Source organism: Acinonyx jubatus, chromosome B3, assembly GCF_027475565.1.
Source record: "Acinonyx jubatus isolate Ajub_Pintada_27869175 chromosome B3, VMU_Ajub_asm_v1.0, whole genome shotgun sequence".
NCBI classification, from domain to species: domain Eukaryota; kingdom Metazoa; phylum Chordata; class Mammalia; order Carnivora; family Felidae; genus Acinonyx; species Acinonyx jubatus.
The window spans coordinates 5,827,316-5,846,897 of NC_069386.1; the positions used below are offsets into that span (position 1 = coordinate 5,827,316).

The 19,582-nt window shown below is 44.2% G+C and overlaps 1 protein-coding gene across 2 annotated transcripts in view; it reads left to right on the top strand.

The window, feature by feature from the left end:
- AP3S2 (adaptor related protein complex 3 subunit sigma 2) overlaps positions 1 to 19,582 on the top strand; it is a 58,400-nt gene that overhangs the window by 20,189 nt on the left and 18,629 nt on the right. The window contains exon 4 of one of the 2 annotated variants that reach the window (XM_027068071.2): positions 3,232 to 3,303. The exons of the other annotated variant lie outside the window; for it this stretch is intronic. Within the exon in view, the coding sequence (XP_026923872.1) occupies positions 3,232 to 3,303 (72 nt within the window). The remainder of the gene's footprint in view (positions 1 to 3,231; positions 3,304 to 19,582) is intronic. 2 annotated transcript variants of the gene reach the window in all.

The following is a 19,582-nucleotide window of genomic DNA, read 5'->3' on the forward strand; positions in this document are numbered from 1 at the left end:
ACTTCAAAACCCAGAGTGCCCAGGACGTGTCCCCGTGCTTCACTGAATTTCTCAACAGTGGCTTTATAGCGCCGCTTGTCTGAAATTCTTGGAGTTTAGAATTCAAGACCATGGTAGATTTTATCATGATTTGCTTTTGAACTTGGTCTGTTGAAGTTCACAGAAAGTGGAAAACTTGTTAGAGAATTCATTTTTGTTCAGAATTGGATAGAATTCTAGAGCCAGCATTGTTCAGCATTAAGTCAAAAGCCCACCTTTGCTTTTTACAGAAGGTGTTACGTTATTTAAGAGATAGATATGATGCATTTTAATCTACGTTTATCTTAATTTATAGCAGATTTTGTATGAATTTTAGCTTCTTAACAAATTTCCAAAACTAGATTATGCCTTTGACAATAATGAAAATTATTTACCACTTCTTGGGGAGAAGGATGTATTTTCTTATACACTGGTATATGTTTCAGTATTTTATATTCTGTCCCATTTTTTAAATGTTTATTTTTGAGAGAGAGAGAGCGAGCATGAGCAGGTGAGGGACAGAGAGAGAGGGAGACCGAAGATCTGAAGCCGGCCCCATGCTGTCTGCACAGAGCCCAATATGGGGCTCGAACCCTCAAATCCTGAGATCATGACCTGAGCCAAAGTTAGGGACTTAGCCAACTGAGCCACCCAGATGCCCCTATATTCTGTCCCATTGATCCATACTTTTGTTTCTACCTTAGTTTTATACTATTTTAATGACCAAAGTTTTGCAGTGAATTTTTTAAATTTTATTTATTTTGAGAGAGAGAGAGAATGAGAACAAGTGGGGGAGGGTCAGAGAAAAGGAGAGACAGAATCCCAAGCAGGCTCTGCACTACTAGTGCAGAGCCCGACGTGGGGCTTGAACTCATGAACTGTTGAGATTATGACCTGAGTCAAGATCAAGAGTAAGATTAACTGACTGTGCCACCCAGGTGCCCCTGCAGTGAATTTTGATACCTAGTAGGACTAGTCATTCCTTATCATGGTTGTTTTTCTAAACATCTTGGCAGAGTATTTTCACATTTTATTTTCTGTTAAGAACTTGAGACTGTTTCATTTTTTTTTTTTTAAGTCCTCCTGAGACCTTCCATGCTTCCAAGTTCATTTTTTTCCTTGAAAACTAAGGCTATATATATATATATATATATATATATATACACACACACACACACACAGGGACAGGAGAGGAAACACTAGCAAGAAACTTCTCGAAAGGAGCAAAGAATATGGATGTTTGGTAATTGACTTGGCAAGTCCAAGGACGCCACATCCTGGGCCAGCAGTAGGAGCTGATGGGCAAACTGCTACATGCTGTGGGTGCCTCACCCGGCCCAGAGCGGGCAGCATCATGCTGGGTGTAGTGTGGAGGGGGCAGGAAAAGCTGTCTGAGAACAGTCAGATCCCTGAGTCCTTCCTTTCCCAGCTCCAGTTTTCCGGTTTGGGGGCCACCAGAGAGTTGCCGGCGCAAGTCAGGGCGGTGAAAAGAATGTGTGCCTTGTGAATGTTGTATGCTAACTTCCTAGCCCTTTCCCGCCACTCAGCTCCCGAGTTTCAGGTAGCCAGTCTTACAGCCTTTAGGCTGGAGATTGTCACATTTGTCTGGGAAATCTGATCAATCTGAGGGGACAGAGTAGGAAAGCCTAAGTGGATGAAGGGGAGGATCCCCAACAAGTAGCTATGATTGCAGAACTGCCAATCGGCCTTTTATTCTTAGGAATAAAAAAACAAAGGTAATCAGTGATCTGAGGAAAGCCTCTAACATGGAAGATAGAGACTAAAACCGACAAACTCTAAAAGGCAACGTAAGGTAAATAGAGCCCATACAAAGAAAGGAAAACAGTAAAATGAGCAAACCCCTGTCTTGAAGCCACAGGGAAATCAAACAAATAAAAACAGGCTGCTAAATCAACAAGAAACACAGAACAAAATGATCTCTTAGAAATTAAAGATCTGAGCGAAAACTGGAAGAGAAAAGATAAGAGCATAAGGAGGTCCAGCACCTCAGGAGAAGCAGCCCCAAAAAGGAAGATTAGGAACATGGAAGCGGGGAAATTCTCAGCCAAATTACTTGATACAGTTTTCCCAACCTGAAGGTCTTGCGTTGCTGGATTGTAAGGGCTCACCGAGTGCCTAGCACCTGGATAGAAAACACGCCCTAATTCAAGAATGTTATCCTTGCTGGGAAATATTCAGCCTCTGATAAAAATGTAGTGCCGTTACGAAATTAGCATACGTGTTTTTTGGCACACATGTATGCATTTCTGTTGGGGATGTACCTAGGGTAGAATTGCTGCTGTAATAGATAATGATGTCAAGTAGTTGTCCAAAGTGGTTAGAAACCGGATTTCCATTTATGTCACTGTATGCCCCGTCAGAAGCTGAAAATCACTCAAATGTCCCACCTGTAGGAGATGGATGAATATTTCTATGCGGTCCTCTATGGCAGCGAATATGAACAACGAATTTTATGACACACAGCAACATGGAGGAGCTCCCCAGCACCGTTGAATGAGAGAAGTCAGACAGAGTACTTGTTATGTGACGCCATCTGTGTAAGTTCAAAGACAGGAGTCAGGATGGCGGCTACCTTTGGAGGGGCGTGAAGGGCGCGGCTAGAGCTGGTGATAGTCCACGTGGTATCCGGATGGTGGTCGGTTACGTGATATGTTCATTCTGAAAATTCACTAAGCCGTACTCTTCTCATCAGTACCCTTTCCTGTTATATTAAGAAGTTAAAAACCTAAAGTTGTGAGCTTGTTAACAATTCGTGGAAAGTTCGTGGAAAGGCGTTTTGAAGTTCACGTTCACTGAAACGAGCGGGACAGACCTATAGCAACACCGAAATAAGGAAATTTTGTTGTGGGTACAGGTGGAGGCTTGGGGAAAGGACACAGTACTGCACGTAGTTGGTATTTCAGTTTGTTATTTTTCTATGTAAAGTAGCATCTGCTAAAGGGGGAAGAAAGCCCCACGTGTCTGCTGGTTGTATTGCTGTACTGAAAACAAGATTGACCTGGTCTAGACTGTGCCCTCTCAATTGGGATAGTAGGACGATTGCCTAATGCTGGTAGTTGTTTTGTTTATTCTGAAATTCATCATAAGGTAAACGGTATCACAACTGCCCCCCTTTACTTTCAAATGTGACATTGACGAAGATGTGACTGTGTTCTGATTTCTTTTCTTTTTCTGTTTCTCCTTGTTTCCTAGGTTTTTGTGGAGACCCTGGATAAGTGTTTTGAAAATGTTTGTGAGTTGGATTTGATCTTCCATATGGATAAGGTACCTTCTCTCCCTGAGCAGGGTTGCTAGAAAACTATCCGTCTCTACACCTTCCTGTTCTTTCTTGGGGCTTTTTACTCTGGGAGTAGCCCCAGAACATGTTTCATTTAATAACTTGAGTTTAATAATTTTGGGGGTATTTTGCTAAGATCTGCTATTAGTTTTAACACACAGGTGATTATTACCGGGCCTGTGTCATTGTCCATCTTGACCTGGACAGCCTTCTTGGTATAGGGCAGTGATGTCACGGTGATGACTGGCTGATGGCCACACCAAAGGTGAGAGAAATTGCTTTGTGTGGCTTGTGAAATGAGTTCCCTAGGCATAATCCAGTGACACAGTGAAGCTTTGGAAGAATCATGACACAGGGTCTTTGACCTAGCTAGCAGAATTTATAATTTTCCCCAAGAGTAATAGAGTGACTCAGACATCAGTAATAAAGTTTGAGGTCAGGTGATACTCAGTAGGGAAGCTGACTGTCAGGCAGAATTGAAGTACAAAGTACATGTCCTCAGACTTGTGCTGCCAGCATAATTTTGACATGGTCTGTGTCCTCATGTGCCAAATTCAAGGTGAGAGATAGCCAGCAAGGGAATAGAAACTGCCACATTTGTTTTATCCAGCGGGGCTCATGCCGTACCCAGTGCCGTCCACCTGGCGTATCTTAGTTGTGCTTGATCCTGGTTTCCTTCAGCGGGTTGTTGTCACTGTGATTCATGGCCCTTGGAGAGAGGGAATGATTTTTTATAAGACAGCTACTCAGTGCTAAGCCGTGATCCTTTAGGAATTTATTTTTATCACAACGAAGTAGTTGTTTTCAGATCCCTCATCGCTGGCATTGCCATCTGGAGGCCTTTCGTGTCATTTTCCAGTAGGATCTTCAGTCTCTGTTCACTCTCCCAAGATTGTCGGATGACACTTTCCAGACAGATGTGGTGAGTGCATTCTTAAGGTTGGATGTTGGAACGGAGTGAAGTTTTCTCTCTCAACATCTGGCTTGGCTCCACAGCTCCAGGGGAAGCCTGGTACAAGAGAGTCACAGAACCCCACTCTTGCTGTAGATACTTGACTCGGTGCTCCCTGATAGGCTCACGAGGCCCCCGGAGCTCATTGGTGCTTTGGATGTGGTCACTCTCCCTTTTCATATGAAAGAATCTTAGACATTTCAGAGACCTCTTAGCCCCCTCTTTGCAAGCATTTAGAGCTGCTTTAAGCTTGTCAGTTGTTAAAGGTGCCGCTATGTTGTAATTTCTCTTAAGGAGAACCACAGTTCAGATCCGTCTCCCATGTATACCAGTGGGTGTGGCTTTCAAAGGAAATAAAAAGTCATAAAAATGTTTTTCTTTCTCCTATGTCTTATCTTCAGATAGGTTCCATAAAGTAATTTGCTGCTGCTGCAGATTTCTTTTATAGTTGATAAAACTGTCTATTTTTAGTTGTTCACCTGACATCAGGAAATTGCTATCCCTGTTTCCTGAGATTTTGGAAAGTGCTGATGCAAGGGGTCAGCATCTCCCCCTCCTCCCTTGAAGAGTGTCTGAAGGTGTCTTCCAGCAGGTGACTTTCTTGTAGTGAGGTTTCAGGCTTGTCTTTGCCCTCAGGTAGAGCAGCTGCTAATTCAAGTTTATCTTCTGCATATAGGTGGAAATGGTCTTTTTACTCAAGTAGGCAAAGGACCTTGAACTCCATCCTTCGGAACTGAAGAAGTTTCTCTCTGCCTTAAGTCTCTTCACCTCTTCACCCCTTCTTCCTGCCTTAAAGGAAAGTGTGTTTCATTCCATATGTAGAGCCACGTCCACTTCCTGTCTCTACCCAGCATACACCGTGATCTCAGTGTCACCTCCTCTTTGAGGGGCCTTGATTTGTTCCTTCCCCTGTAATTCCAGTCTCACAGAGCACGGCTCTTCCCGCGGTTTAACTGTAGTCTCATCTCCATACACTTGCACTAAAGGTAAACATCTTGAGTGCATGACTTACGCCCAGCCTCCCATTTCTACTTCATCTTTTCCCTTTCTGGAGCCCTGGGGCCTGCTTTTCACTCTTACCCAAAATTCACTGGTGATTTCCTGCTCTCATTTGCCAATATCACCTTCTGTCGTGTTCGTGCAGCATTTGAGGCTGTGGATCCTTCCATGGTGCGCTGCTGTCTTAATCCTTTTCCACCTTTGTTTCTGTTACATAGAACCTTTCTGGCTTCTCTCTTACTCTCTTCCCACCTTCTGTCACTAACTTAGGTTTGTCATCTCTTCCCTCGCTCTCCTCACTCTCCTGTTTGGATCCTAGATTGTATCCACTTTTCAGTGTAAATTATCATCTGTCTGGGTAATTCCCAAACTTGTCATTTCTAATCCAGTGTGGCCTGAGTCCTGTCCCTGTCTTTCCCGCTACCAGATGGCACCTCTTCCTCAATTCATTCCAGCCGCTTCTTCCCCAGAGCCAGATGCGGCATGTGTCTCCCGAAAGCCATTTCCTCTTCCAGCCTCCCTTTCCCAGTGCTGCCGCCATCCTCTGTCAAATACACTCAAAACCTCTCCTCCCTCTTCTTTGCCACCAGTAGCCAGTCGGTCACTAAAACCTGTTGCTTCTTCCTGTAGACTTCTTATATCTGTTCTCACCAGTTACTCACGTTTGGCCCACTTGTCTTTATATCTCTCTCTAGACGTACATACTTTTCTTCTTGACCCATCCTGACTTCTCATCCTTAAGTACTTCAGCAGGTATCTCCTCAGAACAAGGAAATTGTCTTATGTAACCCATTGTGCATAGTTCTCTAATTAACATAATTAATTGGGCCGTCTGGGTGGCTCAGTTGGTTGAGTGTCCAACTCTTGATTTCAGCTCAGGTCACGATCTCATGGTTCGTGAGTTCAAACCCTGTGTCGGGCTTTGCGCTGTCAGCACGGAGCCTGCTTGGGATTCTTTCTCTCCCTGTTCTCTCTCTGCCCCTGTCCTGCTTGTGCTCCCCCCCTCAAAATAAATAAACATTAAAAAAAGTAATTAACTACAATGTAATTAACATATTTAAAATTTAACACTAATAAATACTATTATTCAGTATACAGTTCATATTTAAGTTCTTCACTTGTCCCACTTAACATCCTTTATATTTTTCAGTCAGATTCTGACTGTAGGTCAAGTGCTATCTTTAAGTTATAGTGCCTCTTGATGTCAGTTTTGCCTGACAAGTTTTCTAACCTTATTTCCTCTTTTTTCTTATTGATCCTGCCCACTGGAATTATATATTTTTTCCTAAGCCACCCTTTAGACTAACTGCTCCCTTGAGCATAGACCATTTTTGGTCACCTTGACCTCCTAACCAGGCATTCACGGCTGTCCACAGTTGTCCCTTTTCTATCTTAGTCTTCCTTACCAGTACTTCTTGCGGGATACCCCTGCTGCAGCAGACTGGACCAGTCTTAGTCACGTTGCAATTCCTGCTCAGAGCCTCGGCCTGAATTGCCTTTCACATCTTTTTGTAACTGAATCCAGCCTGTCATTCAGGCTCAGCTCGAATCCTACCACCCTAGTAAACTTGACCTCATCACCTTGGCCCATCATCATCTCTGTGGGCCATTTATAGTGTTGTTTATGGCATATGTGCCTTGGTTTATGTAAGTTTGTGCGTGTTCCCTACTTGATTAGACCGTCCTTATCTTTGTGTTTGTCCTTGTCTCCCTCACTGAACCCAGTGTGGTACCTGTTGCTGAGTGAGGTGGTCTTCACGTGAGCATCACCAAAGAGTTCCTAGGTAACTAGACTCGTGAGGCTGCTCATGCTTTAAACTGCCGCAGGCTGGGTGAAGTCTGATTTCACAGTCTCTGGGGGTAGTCTTCAATCCAGACCGTGCCATATGGAGCTTATCTTGCCAGGGGTGATTGGTTCCCTGTGGCATTGGAGACCCCCAGCCCCAGCTCGGTGTCACGATTGAGTTAGGTATCGATGTTCATTGCGGTGAATTGAGTTTTGCTCAAAGAAAACCATGTGGGCAGCCTAACGTTTTGATCTACCAGTGCCTCACCACCGAAGCTGGATTGGGCTCTCAGTTGGGGCGCTCAGCGTTCGGTCATCAGAGTCACAATTCAGTGGCTGTATCAAGGGAATTATCCATCCTTTTTATAGATTTCAGTTTGTAACGGGCAGTCTCAGCACAGTTGCAACATATGCTTTGGGGCGGGTCTGAGGCCAAGAAACCTCATAGTACGGAATTTAAAACTCTCTGCTAAGTATAGGCTGCTGACATGGGAAAATGCTGAGGGCTGAAAATTGGAATGAACTGGTGAGCCCAACATGAAAGGATCATAAATGTAATAATGGACAGTGCTTATTAAATGGCCCTTCTGAGGACAGAGCTGTGATAACAGAGCTCGTTAAGGCCCTCCACACCCTAGTGACGTTAAGGCCCTCCACACCCTAGTGACACTGAAGCTGGTATCCTGATTGCTAGTCCCCAGGAACGCAAGAAAGAATAAGGGACACATATTTTGTGTGTTTTTAGTGATGAAGGAGTTGCGGTTTGGGCACAGAAGAAGAAGACATTCTGTTTGAGTTTTAGTGCTTGAGAACATGCCAGTTGGCGTGCTGACCATGCCTGGCTACCTGTTTCTTTCTGGATATGCCCAAGAGAGAAGAGGGGGAGCCTAGGCCAGCCTTTTGTTTCATCGTATCCTGAGCCCTTCTCTGCTGATGCTTGATAAGAATTTTGTGGCAGAATATTTTTCAGAAGCGCAATATCTTATCCTTTCAGAACAACGGACAGACTAGCAGTAATGATTTTTAAAATCTTTAACTTCACTATACTTTGTTTAAAACAAAGAAAAGCTAAGACTGCGCCAAACTACACTTAACATCTGCTGCAGTACACATTCTCACTTTCTTTACCCGAACTTGCACTGCCTTGGTGCATTGTGGTCTCACTGGTGGTCTCATTGTCTGCCGCTTGAAATTACAGAGAGCCTTCTTCCTCTGTTTAATCATTCCTTATTAATGGTTAAGGGCATTTAGGAGGACAGTGTACACAAAACAGCAAAATCTGACCTTTAGAAGTATCTGTTTGTTATCCTGCCTTTTCAATAAAACCTAGTGTTTGTCAAGATTGTAGTCAGTAGCAAAGCTTATGACTAATTATATTACTTGGATATGTTACGGATAAAACAAATTGTGTATCACTTTGATTGTTGATTTGTAGGTGCCCTGAAAGGTTAGAATTGAGGCTCCATCCTACTGTTCTTGCTGTTATCCTTTATGATGCAGGAGAGGATTGGACTACTCTTAAGATAAAACCGAGAATTTCTTGATCCCTAGTTGAGAGCCCTTTGCCAGGCTTGACGTTTGTATCAATCTAGGTAGAGGAGGTAATATAGAACCCCCAAATTCTAGTAGCTTCTGTAGCAACAGGGTTTATTTCTCATTCATGCCATGTGATCATTGTGGTGTCTCTGTTCACTGTAGTCACTTGGGTGTTCAGGCTGATGAAACCCTCCTCAACATGTACTTCCACCTGGGCATTTGTGTCTTGGCTCTTAAAGCGCCACACCTCACTGTGCTCCCACTTCATTGGTCACAGCAAGTCACATGCCTACACCTAAGTGGCTAGGGGAGTGCATTCCTACCATGTGCTCAGGATTAGGGGGAGCCTGAAATTGTTTTCAGAATTACTGATGACTACCACATTTTTTTCATTTATTTATTTATTTGGTTATTTATTTTAAGATTTTATTTTTACATAATCTCTACACCCAGCATGGGACTCCAGCTCATAACCCTGAGATCATGAGTCACACGCTCTCCCGACTGAGCCAGACAGACACCCCTTTTCATTTATCTTTAAGAGGAAAAGCTGACATTGGCTTCAGGTTCGCTTTACAGGCAGGAACTTAGAAATTTCAGTGTCAGAAAAACAGAGGAATGCTTGCGTAAGAAGAAAGCATGGTTGAATCTTGGAAAAAGACCTCTCGTGTAGCAGCCTTTCAGTTTCTACTAGAATTTATGACATTTGGGGGTACCTGGGTGGCTCAGTCGGTGAAGTGACTGACTTCGGCTCAAGTCATGACCTCACGGTTCGTGAGTTTGAGCCCCACATTGGACTCTGTGCTGTTGGCATGGAGCCCTTTTCAGATCCTCTGTACTCCTCTCTCTCTGCCCCTCCCTTGCTTGTTCTTAAAAGGAAGGAAGAAAGGAAGGAAGGAAGGAAGGAAGGAAGGAAGGAAGGAAGGAAGGAAGGAAGGAAGGAAGGAAGGAAGGAGAAAGAGGGAGAAAGAAAGAGAGAGAGAGAGAGAAAGAAAGAAAAAGAAAGAAAGAAAGAAAGAAAGAAAGAAAGAAAGAAAGAAAGAAAGAAAGACAGACATTTATATCCCATACTTCTCACATGAAGTCAAGGTGACTAAGAAGTTAAAATTCCTTAACAGAATAAATTGTTTCCATTATCTGGGAGACAGGTACATTCTTCCTTACAGAGACTTTCCACAAATCATCTCTCCTTACCTGGGCTCTGGGACCAAAAGTAGTAATGTCTGTTGAGATTTTTTTGGGTCTTTTTTTCCCTCCAATGATTATCAGACAAATAATAAATGTTTATTAATAAGAAGGACACTGTATTAGATATGGAGATACAAAGACGGAAAAGACAAAAGCCCTACCTTCAAGAAGCTCATAGTCCCAGCTAGAAGGATGGGTCACATACAAACATTCCTTGGCCTTGGAGTAAGCCACATTTTTGGAAAAGATGCCATAAGTTGAGTCTAATTTCTCAGTAGGCATGGTATTATATAAGGGAGCTCTCATCTTGCCCTAGTCATGGAAGTGGTCACAGGCACTGCATTTAGTCACACATATATAGTATATCTGCATATTGTACATCTTAAAACTAAAGTGTATATAAATTATTGATCTAGAATAATATAGTACCGAATTGCAACTTCTTTTATTTAATGATATGTGATCAGAGGTGGGGAAAGAAGAGTGAGACTTTGAAGAAATGGCTGTTTCTGAGGCTCGGCTCTGAAACGGAGGTGGGCGGGATAGATGGTAGCCCATCTGTGCTTTAGGCTGATCGTCCGGGGTTCTCGGTGTGGGAACAGGTTACACAGCCCAGTGAGTGCAGTGACCTGTGACCTGTGCTGACTTGTAATGACATGAATGAGGCTGGGCGAGTAGCACAGGTGTGATGGCCCAGAGTCAAATAATTGGGGGAAAACACCAGGAATTTGAGGTAGACAATCAAGGCTAGCGGAGAGGAGCAGTGAAGGCTGTATAAAGTCAAGAGCAGCCATCAAGGGAAGGGAAATTAATGTCGATTGGCAGCTGCCAAGTGCCGGGCACTGTGGTGGGTACCTCACGCCCAGTAACCTTTCCTAAAGGAGGTGGTAATAGCCCCGTATGACAGATCAGCAAGCAGAGGCTCAGGCTGAAATGCCTGAAACGTTAAAAACCCACGGTCTTTGCACTGAATCTCAGAATTTGAGAATTTTAAACCATGAATAATATGATAGATAAGATAGGTAGAAATTTATAGAATTTGTCCATTTCTGTTTTCCAGAACCAGACTTCTAGGAGACAGAGCAGTGTAGGTAGTGAAGGTAAGGTGAAGGATGGGGAGGAACATGTGAACATTAGGGGGGACTTGGAACCATGCGTAAACTCATCTCGAGCTAGAGAGGGTCTGCCATTGGAGGCATTATTGACATTTTGGGTAGTGCAGTTTTTCATTGAATTGCTGGTATTTAGCATCCCTGACTACCCTCTACCACATGCCAGCGGGGCCCCTGCCTGGTGCATGTGCAAACGCCCTGCAGGGTGGGAACAAAATTCACAGGAATTAATGGCACCCAGGCTGTGGAGAGCCCTGTCCTCTTTGGTGCTGGGTCCAGTGAGCATTTCCCGGTGCCCTTCTCCCCAAGCAGTTTCCATACCTCTTCACTCTTAAAGTACTCTTTGTTCCTCGTTCCCGTGGCATCCATTCACCTGGTCTTTTATCCACCTTTCTGGCCATTCTGTCTGGCCTTTTGGGCTTCTTACCTCTTGTTTAAGCCCCCCCTCTCTTTTCTTTTAGACGCTGTCTTCTTAGGAAGTCTCACACAGTCGGGGCGCCTGAGTGACTCAGTCGATGAGGCGTCTGGCTCTTGGTTTCGGCTCAGGTCATGATCTCACGGTTTGCGAGTTCGAGCCCTCCGTTGGGCTGTGTGCTGACAGTGCGGAGCCTGCTTGACTCTCTCACTCCCTCTCTGCCCCTCCCCTGCTCGCACTCTCTTTCTTAAAATAAATACATTTTAAAAGAAGAAAAAAAAGGAAGTCCCACACAGTCATCTGTCTGCTCATAATTTCTGAATTACCAACCAAACACACTTCAGTTTGAACTCAGTTGTATCTGAAACCGAACCTCATTTGTATCCAAAACCCTGCCTCTCCAAACTGACAATTCTGACTCACTCTTCAAAGAAGTTAGTCTTTGAAACCTTTCTGACATTCCTTTCTCCACCCATAGACTGAAATAGGTATATTGGTCTTGTGCCCCCCAGTGCCCCTCAGCTACTTTTGCCACTGCCCTTAACACAGTGTGTTGTGGGTTTTTGGAGGGTTTTTTTGGTGTTTTTTGTTTTTGTTTTTGTTTTTTTGTTTGTTTGTTTTTTTGCGTATGTACCTGGTTAAGAGCACAGACTCTACAGCCTATGTAGTTGGGCTTGAATCCTGGTTCTGCCACATAGGAATTGTATGATTTGTGCCTTAGGAACTTACATGTGGACAGGGAATCGTGATAGCACCTAGCTCATATGGTGGTTGTGAGCATTAAATACCTGGAAAATGCTTGGAATAGGGCCTGTACATAGTAAGTATTTCATTCTTTTGTTTGTTTGCCACTTGCACACCCAATAATATTATTAAGGTAGGGATCAGACTTTCTTGTTGACCACTGTGGATCTGGTTGTAACACAGTACTTGGCACAGACTGACTACTCAATTATTTTTGAATTCGTTTATTCATCCACTCTTCTAGGTGCTTGGGAAACAAAATTAAGTTCTGTCTTCACGAACCTTGTACCTAGTAAGGGGAAACAAAGTGTACATCAGGTGATGATGAATGCAGGCAAGAAAATAAAGCTGGCTAAGGGTTGGGGAGATATGGCTTGATACTTTATGTAGGGTGGTTAGGGAAGAAGGCATCTCTGATAAGATGGCATGTGAGCAAAAACCTGAAAGAAATAAGGGAAGTGAGAAAGATGTGGCTTTCTGGATAAGAACATTCTAGGTAGATAGGATAGCAAGTACAAAGACCTGGAGGCCAATATGGCTGGATGGAAGTGTGGAACGTGGGAGGTACAGTTGATCCTTAAACAGCACAGTTTTGAACTGTGTGAGTCCAATTATATGCAAGGTGTTTTGTTTTTTAATAAATACAGTACCATACTATAAATGTATTTTCCTTATGATTTTCTTTTTCTTTTTTTTTTAAGTTTATTTATTTATTTTGAGAGAAAGTAGCAAGTAGGGGAGGGGCAGAGAGAGAGAGAGAGAGAGAGAGGGAGAGAGAGAATCCTGCATGCTTTGCGCTATCAGCACTGAGCCTGACATAGGGCTTGATCTCATGAGCCATGAGATCATGAGGTGAGATCATGACCTGAGCTGAAGTCGGGAGTTGGACGCTTAACCATTTGAGCCACCCAGGCTCACCCAGCCACCCAGGCATCTCTCCTTACGATTTTCTTAATGCTTTCTTTTTCTAGCTTACTTTTCATAAGAATACAGTATAGAGTACATGTAACATACAAAATGTGTTTTACTCGACCATTTATGTTATCGATGAAGCTTCCAGTGAACAGTAGGAGTTGAGTTTGAGGAAAGTCAAAAGTTCCATGCAGATTTTCGACTGTGCAGGGGTACAGGGCAGGGTGGTCAGTGCCCTAAGTCCCAAATCATTGAAGGGTCATCTGTAATAGAAGTTGAGATAGGGGTGGGGAAGAGGTTCAGATAGGTCCTTATAGATCACTGTTACAGAAGAAATTAGTAAGAGTTACTGCCTCTGGGGAGGGGAACTAGGTAAGTGTAGGGACTAACTTTTGAGAAATGTTATACAGAAAAAGATGAATATGTGATTTCACTCATATGTGGAATCTAAGAAACAAACCGGATGAACATAGGGGAAGGGGAGAAAATAAAAAGAGGGAGGTAGACAAACCATAAGAGATTCTTAAATCAGAGAACAAACTGAGGGTTGCTGGAGGGGTGCTGGGTGGGGGGGATGGGCTAAATGGTTGATGGACATTAAGGAGGGCACTTGTTGGGATGAGCACTGGATGTTATATGTAAGTAATGAATCGCTAAATTCTGTTCCTGAAACCATTATTACACTACATGTTAACTAACCGATTTAAATGAAATTAAAAAAAATAATAATAGGGGCGCCTGGGTGGCTCAGTCGGTTGAGCGTCCGACTTCGGCTCAGGTCACGATCTCACCGTCCGTGAGTTTGAGCCCCGTGTTGGGCTCTGTGCTGACCGCTCAGAGCCTGGAGCCTGCTTCGGATTCAGTGTCTCCCTCTCTCTCTCTGCCCCTCCCCTGTTCATGCTCTGTCTCTCTCTGTCTCAAAAACAAATAAAACATTAAAAAAAAAAATTTTTTTTTTTAAATAATAATAATAAACAAGAAAAGAAATGTTATATACCATGTACATACATTGCCTGCCTGTCATCCTGGGTCTTTAGGCCCACTGCACCGAAGGGTACAGGCAGTTCTGTCTCTACACAGCTTTATTGCCTAGCACGGTAAACATTAAGTGCTCTCTGCTGTTCTAAGGCAAAGTCTGAGCTTAAAGCCAGATAAATTGATACATGGTCTGCAAATTAGCCCCTTCACTCTAACCTGGGAACTATGATTAATGGCCAGAGCACACGTGGGGAGGGCCAAGGGAGTGGTGTGCAGAGTTAGGGTAATGGCCCAGAGTGTGCCTTAGGGTACATTTATGAGTCTGAAAGCAGATGGGTCTGTGAGCTTGGGAAAAACGATACATTTAATTCTCAGTCGTTGTGAAATCTTTGTGGCCTTATCTGTTTATGAGCTCCAGAATTAAGGTTCGCATTCTGTGGAGAACAAATGTTGAACCTGTTTGTGACGTCAGCCAGGTCTGTACCCTGGTACCTTGAGACATTTTCAGCAGCTATGGCAGAGGCATGCTTGGGCCCACCCCCGCTGGTTTAAGTACCGAGACCACTGAAGAACATCATCCTGTCAAAGCCAGGAGCTGAGCACTTGCCTTTTGTTGGCCCAGTCATGACACAAGTGTGGCCATTTAGATGTTCAGAATCCACATACCTGAATTCGCCCTGTACATATCATGTGTAATGCTGGTTATGGAAGCCTCTGGAAGGTTCTCTGCCGACTGGGCCTGACCCCTTGGGCCTTAAGACTGCTGCTGCTTTTCCTGCCTACCGAGTGAGAATGATGGGTCTACCCCCCACATCTCAGCCCCGGGCACCCTGCTGCCTTTTCCTGTATGCGCGCCCCCTTGAGCACGCGTATGCTCTGATCTAGGTGGGCGGCACATCTGCGTTTCATTCTGACCTAGCTCAAGGCTGTTTCCTGGAATATGTGACCCCACTTCACCTGGGTGACTTGCCACCACGCCAGTCCATTCATTTTCTCCCCTTGGGTCCACCCCTTTCCCACCTGCCCTTCATTCGCTAACCTCTGCACCTGATGTCTTCTCAACTTCCCCAGCCTGCCATCGACATCGACTTTCTTCAAGGCCTGCAGTCTCAGGGATGTGGGCTTTACCTTTGAGCCCTAAGGGTTCACCAGCTGGTGTCCGCTCTTCTTTGAGTATTTTCTTCAGGTCTGCTTCTCCCTTCCCTCCCCTCCCCTCCCCTCCCCTCCCCTCCCCTCCCCTCACCTCCCCTGAATCCAGGTAACTAACATATCAGCGCTAGGCGGCTACAGCAGCTGTACCTTGCGTTTTCCCAGCCTCCCTCACTGGTCCCATCTTCCATAGAAAACATTTCTCCCATTTGCCCTTTAGTCAACATTCTTCCCTTTTGCTTCCAAAGATCTCTGGATCGTGGACCTTCATGGCCCTTAGGCTTTCTCTGCTTTGGGATACCAACCCCACAGGCCCATCAGATGCATCTTCCAGACATACTGTGCCTGGGCCCACACCACTCCCCTTCACCCCCAGCACCCCCGCCCCCGTCCCCCTGTCAAGGTTCCCAGACCTCCAGGCCCAGCCCAAGTCTTACATTCGGTGAAATTTTCTCTGAACTCCAGTGTTGTGGTTCTCCAAGTTATTTGTCTTGCTCTTGCTCTAAAGTTTTTAGTCCTAATTGTTTCCACTATATTGAAAACTGTTGGAATAGTGTCAGTATGTAATGTTTTGTTGGTTTTCTGAGCAGCACAGGGCCCTCAAATATAGCTGATTGGTTGACATGTAATCAATGTGTATCCTAATTCTGCACGTGTGGTTTTTTAAAAATTTCCAAAGTACTTTTCAGATATAGTATCTGATTATTAGCACACATAGAGACCTCTTCTTATAAATGAGATTTTAATTAGACCTTGACTTTTAAGGTGTATGACCTGTGCATGCTCGCGAGTTTCAAAGTGAGACTCACTCAACTTTGCCGTTGCTCCCTTGGCAGATGGGTAACCTTTTCATGGGCGCACGAGAAGCCTTGTGTTCCTTGAGTGCGGTTCTGCCTAAAGTGGCTTTGTAGACTTCTGGATTCCAGTTGTGTGGCTTAGGCCACCTCTTGAAGACTCTTCAAGTCTCCAAGACTCTTGTGCCTCCCTGTCTTCAGTTGTAAAATGGGGGTGATCCCATATTTCATTGATTCTTAGACTCTCATTTGGGGTAATATTTGTGATTTTAACATCTCAGGTCAAGAGTTGTCTTACATCACTGGCATTTCATAGTTTAATTGGCAACATTTTTCTCTTCTAGTGGTACATAAAATAACGATGTGTTTTATAATCAGTGGAGTCTTGGCCTTGATGAAGTAAAGTAACATCCGCCATTCGTGGTTATTTTGAGGACTGGAGTTAGTAATTGCCTAGCTCAATAAATGGTGACCTTGTCTTTATTTTACTTTTTCCCCACTGTTCTCTCTGCCTCCAGCATTACTCCCTTAAATCCATCCTTTACACACCTCCCTAATGACATTAAAAATGTGTTTTGACTGTTCGCTTCCCTTGTTTGAATTATGCAGTGGCTCTATATCCTACACAGCAGTGATTCTTAAAGAAAAGGACGACACGCCTCACTCCCCTGCTGTCCTCAGAGCCCGCATGAATGCTAAAATGCGTGATTGAGGGAGCGTGTCATACAAATGAATTCTCGGGAGTGTAGAAGGAGCTGGGGACCACTGCCAAATGGCTGGCGCCGAGGCCCCTTCGTGTTGTTTACAAGGACCTCTGACATCTGTCCCACCCTGCGTTACTAGCCTCACCTCTTGCCATTTTCTGCCTTGAACTTTGTGCTGAAGCAATACTGAGCTATTTATTTATGGGGTATTATGGCTTCATCTGTTTTTGAGCCAGCATGTAAAGAGCCGGAGAGGGTGGAGCGGGGTCCATGGCCCTCTCATGACCAGTGCTGTAGAAGGGACGGGAACTTGCAGATGTACCTCATGTCCTTGGAAACAGGTTTGTGGATCCAAGCAGGGCATTGGGATTTTTTTTTCTTGATGGTCAGATAAATCGTGCTTCCCTTACCTGACTGCCTGCCAATTGGTCAGATCAGGAAGAGTGATAGAATCCCAGGTAGAGGGCAGGGATTTTTTTCTTTGTTCCTTCAGCGGGCATAGGTAGGACCAGGTGATGGAAATGGTTCCAAGCACACTGCAGCTCAAAAAAACTAAGAAGGTTCTGACGGTTCCTTCTGCTCCACAGTAGACTGGGCAGCTTAAGAGCAGCAGCGAGCTCTCTCTCCACTTAGGTGAAGGGTCTGTTCTGTCTCAAGAGCTGAAGAATAAATTCTTGCATCAGGAAGGAGGTTGGACAAGGTGACTGTGATTATAATTACTCCATTAACTAGTATTCATCAAGTGCTTACTTACATTTCAGGCACACAGTAGCCAGGTGCTTTAAATATAACGTCTCATTTCCTGCGTTACCTTATTTTGTCTTTAGAGTAGGCCTGTCAAGTGAGAACTCTAGTTCTCCCCATTTTGCAGATGCAAAAACTGAGTTTAGAGGTAGAAAAGCTCTGTTTCTCTAAGGTCACACGATCCTAGTAAGCAGAGACAGAATTCGGACCCTGGATTTGCTGACTGCAGAGCACACACTCCCCCCACACTGCCCTCAGTGTCCTCTTCTGAGCTAGTGCCCTCAGTGTGGAAAGAGATGTATCTGGGTCATGTTTTGTTAGCAGATAACCAGTCAGAGAGAGGATAAAATTCAAGCGGACAAGGCCCAGACCGTTTTCTTTACCCAGTACCGTGCTTCGCATATGGGACCAGTATTGCAGAATACGGGAAATAGGCAGGAAATGAAGGAGAGTGAAACAGACGAGTAAGAAAAAGTCCTACTGGGACATCTTTTTAAAATCTATGTCACAGAGCACTCTGACTCATAATAGGAATTCTTTGGAAATTAAAAAAAGGGGAAGAAGGAATAACATGCAACGAGTCTGCTTTGCTGCAAAGAGTGTGAAACATGCAGCCAGCGCGCGCAGAATCCTTTTCTTCAAGAGCTGTCGGCAGGGCTTGGAGGGTGGTTCGTGAGTTGTTGGCTTTGTGCCACATTCCCTCTGCCCAGATGCCTTCTCTTCCGTTTACTGGTTCAAGACCCAACCTCCTCCAAACTGCCACAGCATTTTGTACTTGGGTCATAGTACTTTCACAGTCTTCCTTTAATCAATAGTTAATTTTGTACATGTTTTATCTTCCTTATTGGATTCTAAGCCCTTTGAGGACAGGGTTCACATCTTATCTTCATTTCCTTCTTCCAGCTCTTACCATTCTGTGATGTTAAGCATATTTGAAAACAGATGTTGTCACAGGTCACATTCTTCTGGTGAAAATGAGTGACTGCCTTGAACCTAAAGCAGCATCTTGTATATAGTGGATACGGTGGGCTCACACACACATATTTAGCTTATATGGATTCAACTCTAACCATATGGAAAAAAGAGGATGAAAATTCTCTTTTATTTTTATTTTTTATTTTTGTTGTTATTTTTTTAAGAGAGAACAAATGGGGGAGAAGGTCAGAGGGAGAGAGAGACTCTTAAGCAGGCTCCGTGCTCAGCACAGAGCCCAATATGGGACTCCATCCCACAACCCTGGGATCGTGACCTGAGCCGAAATCAAGAGTCGGACGCTCACCTGACTGAGCCACCCAGGCGCCCCTAAAGATTCTAAGTACAGAATGATTCCACCCACAATTCGACTCCGTCTGTTTATGGCTGGCATGAGTGTGAGTTGGGAGACTTGAATCGGCTCTTTGCCTCTGTTCCTATGTATCTGTCATGTGCCTCTCACCATCTTATGGTGCTCGGAGTGATTTAATGCTTAAAGATACATTACAGAGTTTCCGTCGGTGTGGTTCCTAAACAAGCCAGCCACTTCAGCTAGTGCTAACCGTGCTAACTGGCTTAAAAAAAAAAAAAAAAAAAAAAAAAGGCAGCAGCTCCATTGGCAGAGGAGGCCTGTATAGGAACTTGGGGCTATGTATATTTCCCGTCTCTTCTGGTGACTTTAGAACTTAAACTTCTGTAAGATGAGATTCCACTAGATTCATTCATTTTTCATGGAAAGAATGTATGGTCATGTGAGTGTAAAAAAGAAAGAAAATCAAGGGCAGGGGATTGAGGTTTGTGGGGTTACATGACACGACATTTGGAGAAAATCGTGCAAATGTCCTGCCTCGGTCTGAAGTTTAAGGAAGGTCATAAAAGTAGTTCAGGAGACACTAATAGCAAGGAAAAGAGAAAAACAACTTTACAAAGCAGGTTGTTTCTTTGCCTGCTTTTTTTTTTTTTTTTTTTTTAATGTTTGTTTATTTTTGAGAGAGAGAGACAGAGCAGGAACCAGAGAGGGGCAGAGAGAGAGAGAGAGACACAGAACCCTAAGTAGGCTCCAGGCTCTGAGCTGTCAGCACAGAGCCCAACTTGGGGTTTGAACTCACAAACGGAACTGTGAGATCATGACTTGAGCAGAAGTCGGACACTCAACCAACTGAGCCACCCAGGTGCCTCTGCTTTCTTCTTTTCTTTGTTTTTTTAAGAGAGAGCGTGTGAGCAGGGGTGGGGGCAGAGGAAGAGAGAGAGAATCCTAAGCAGGTTCCCCGCTCAGTATGG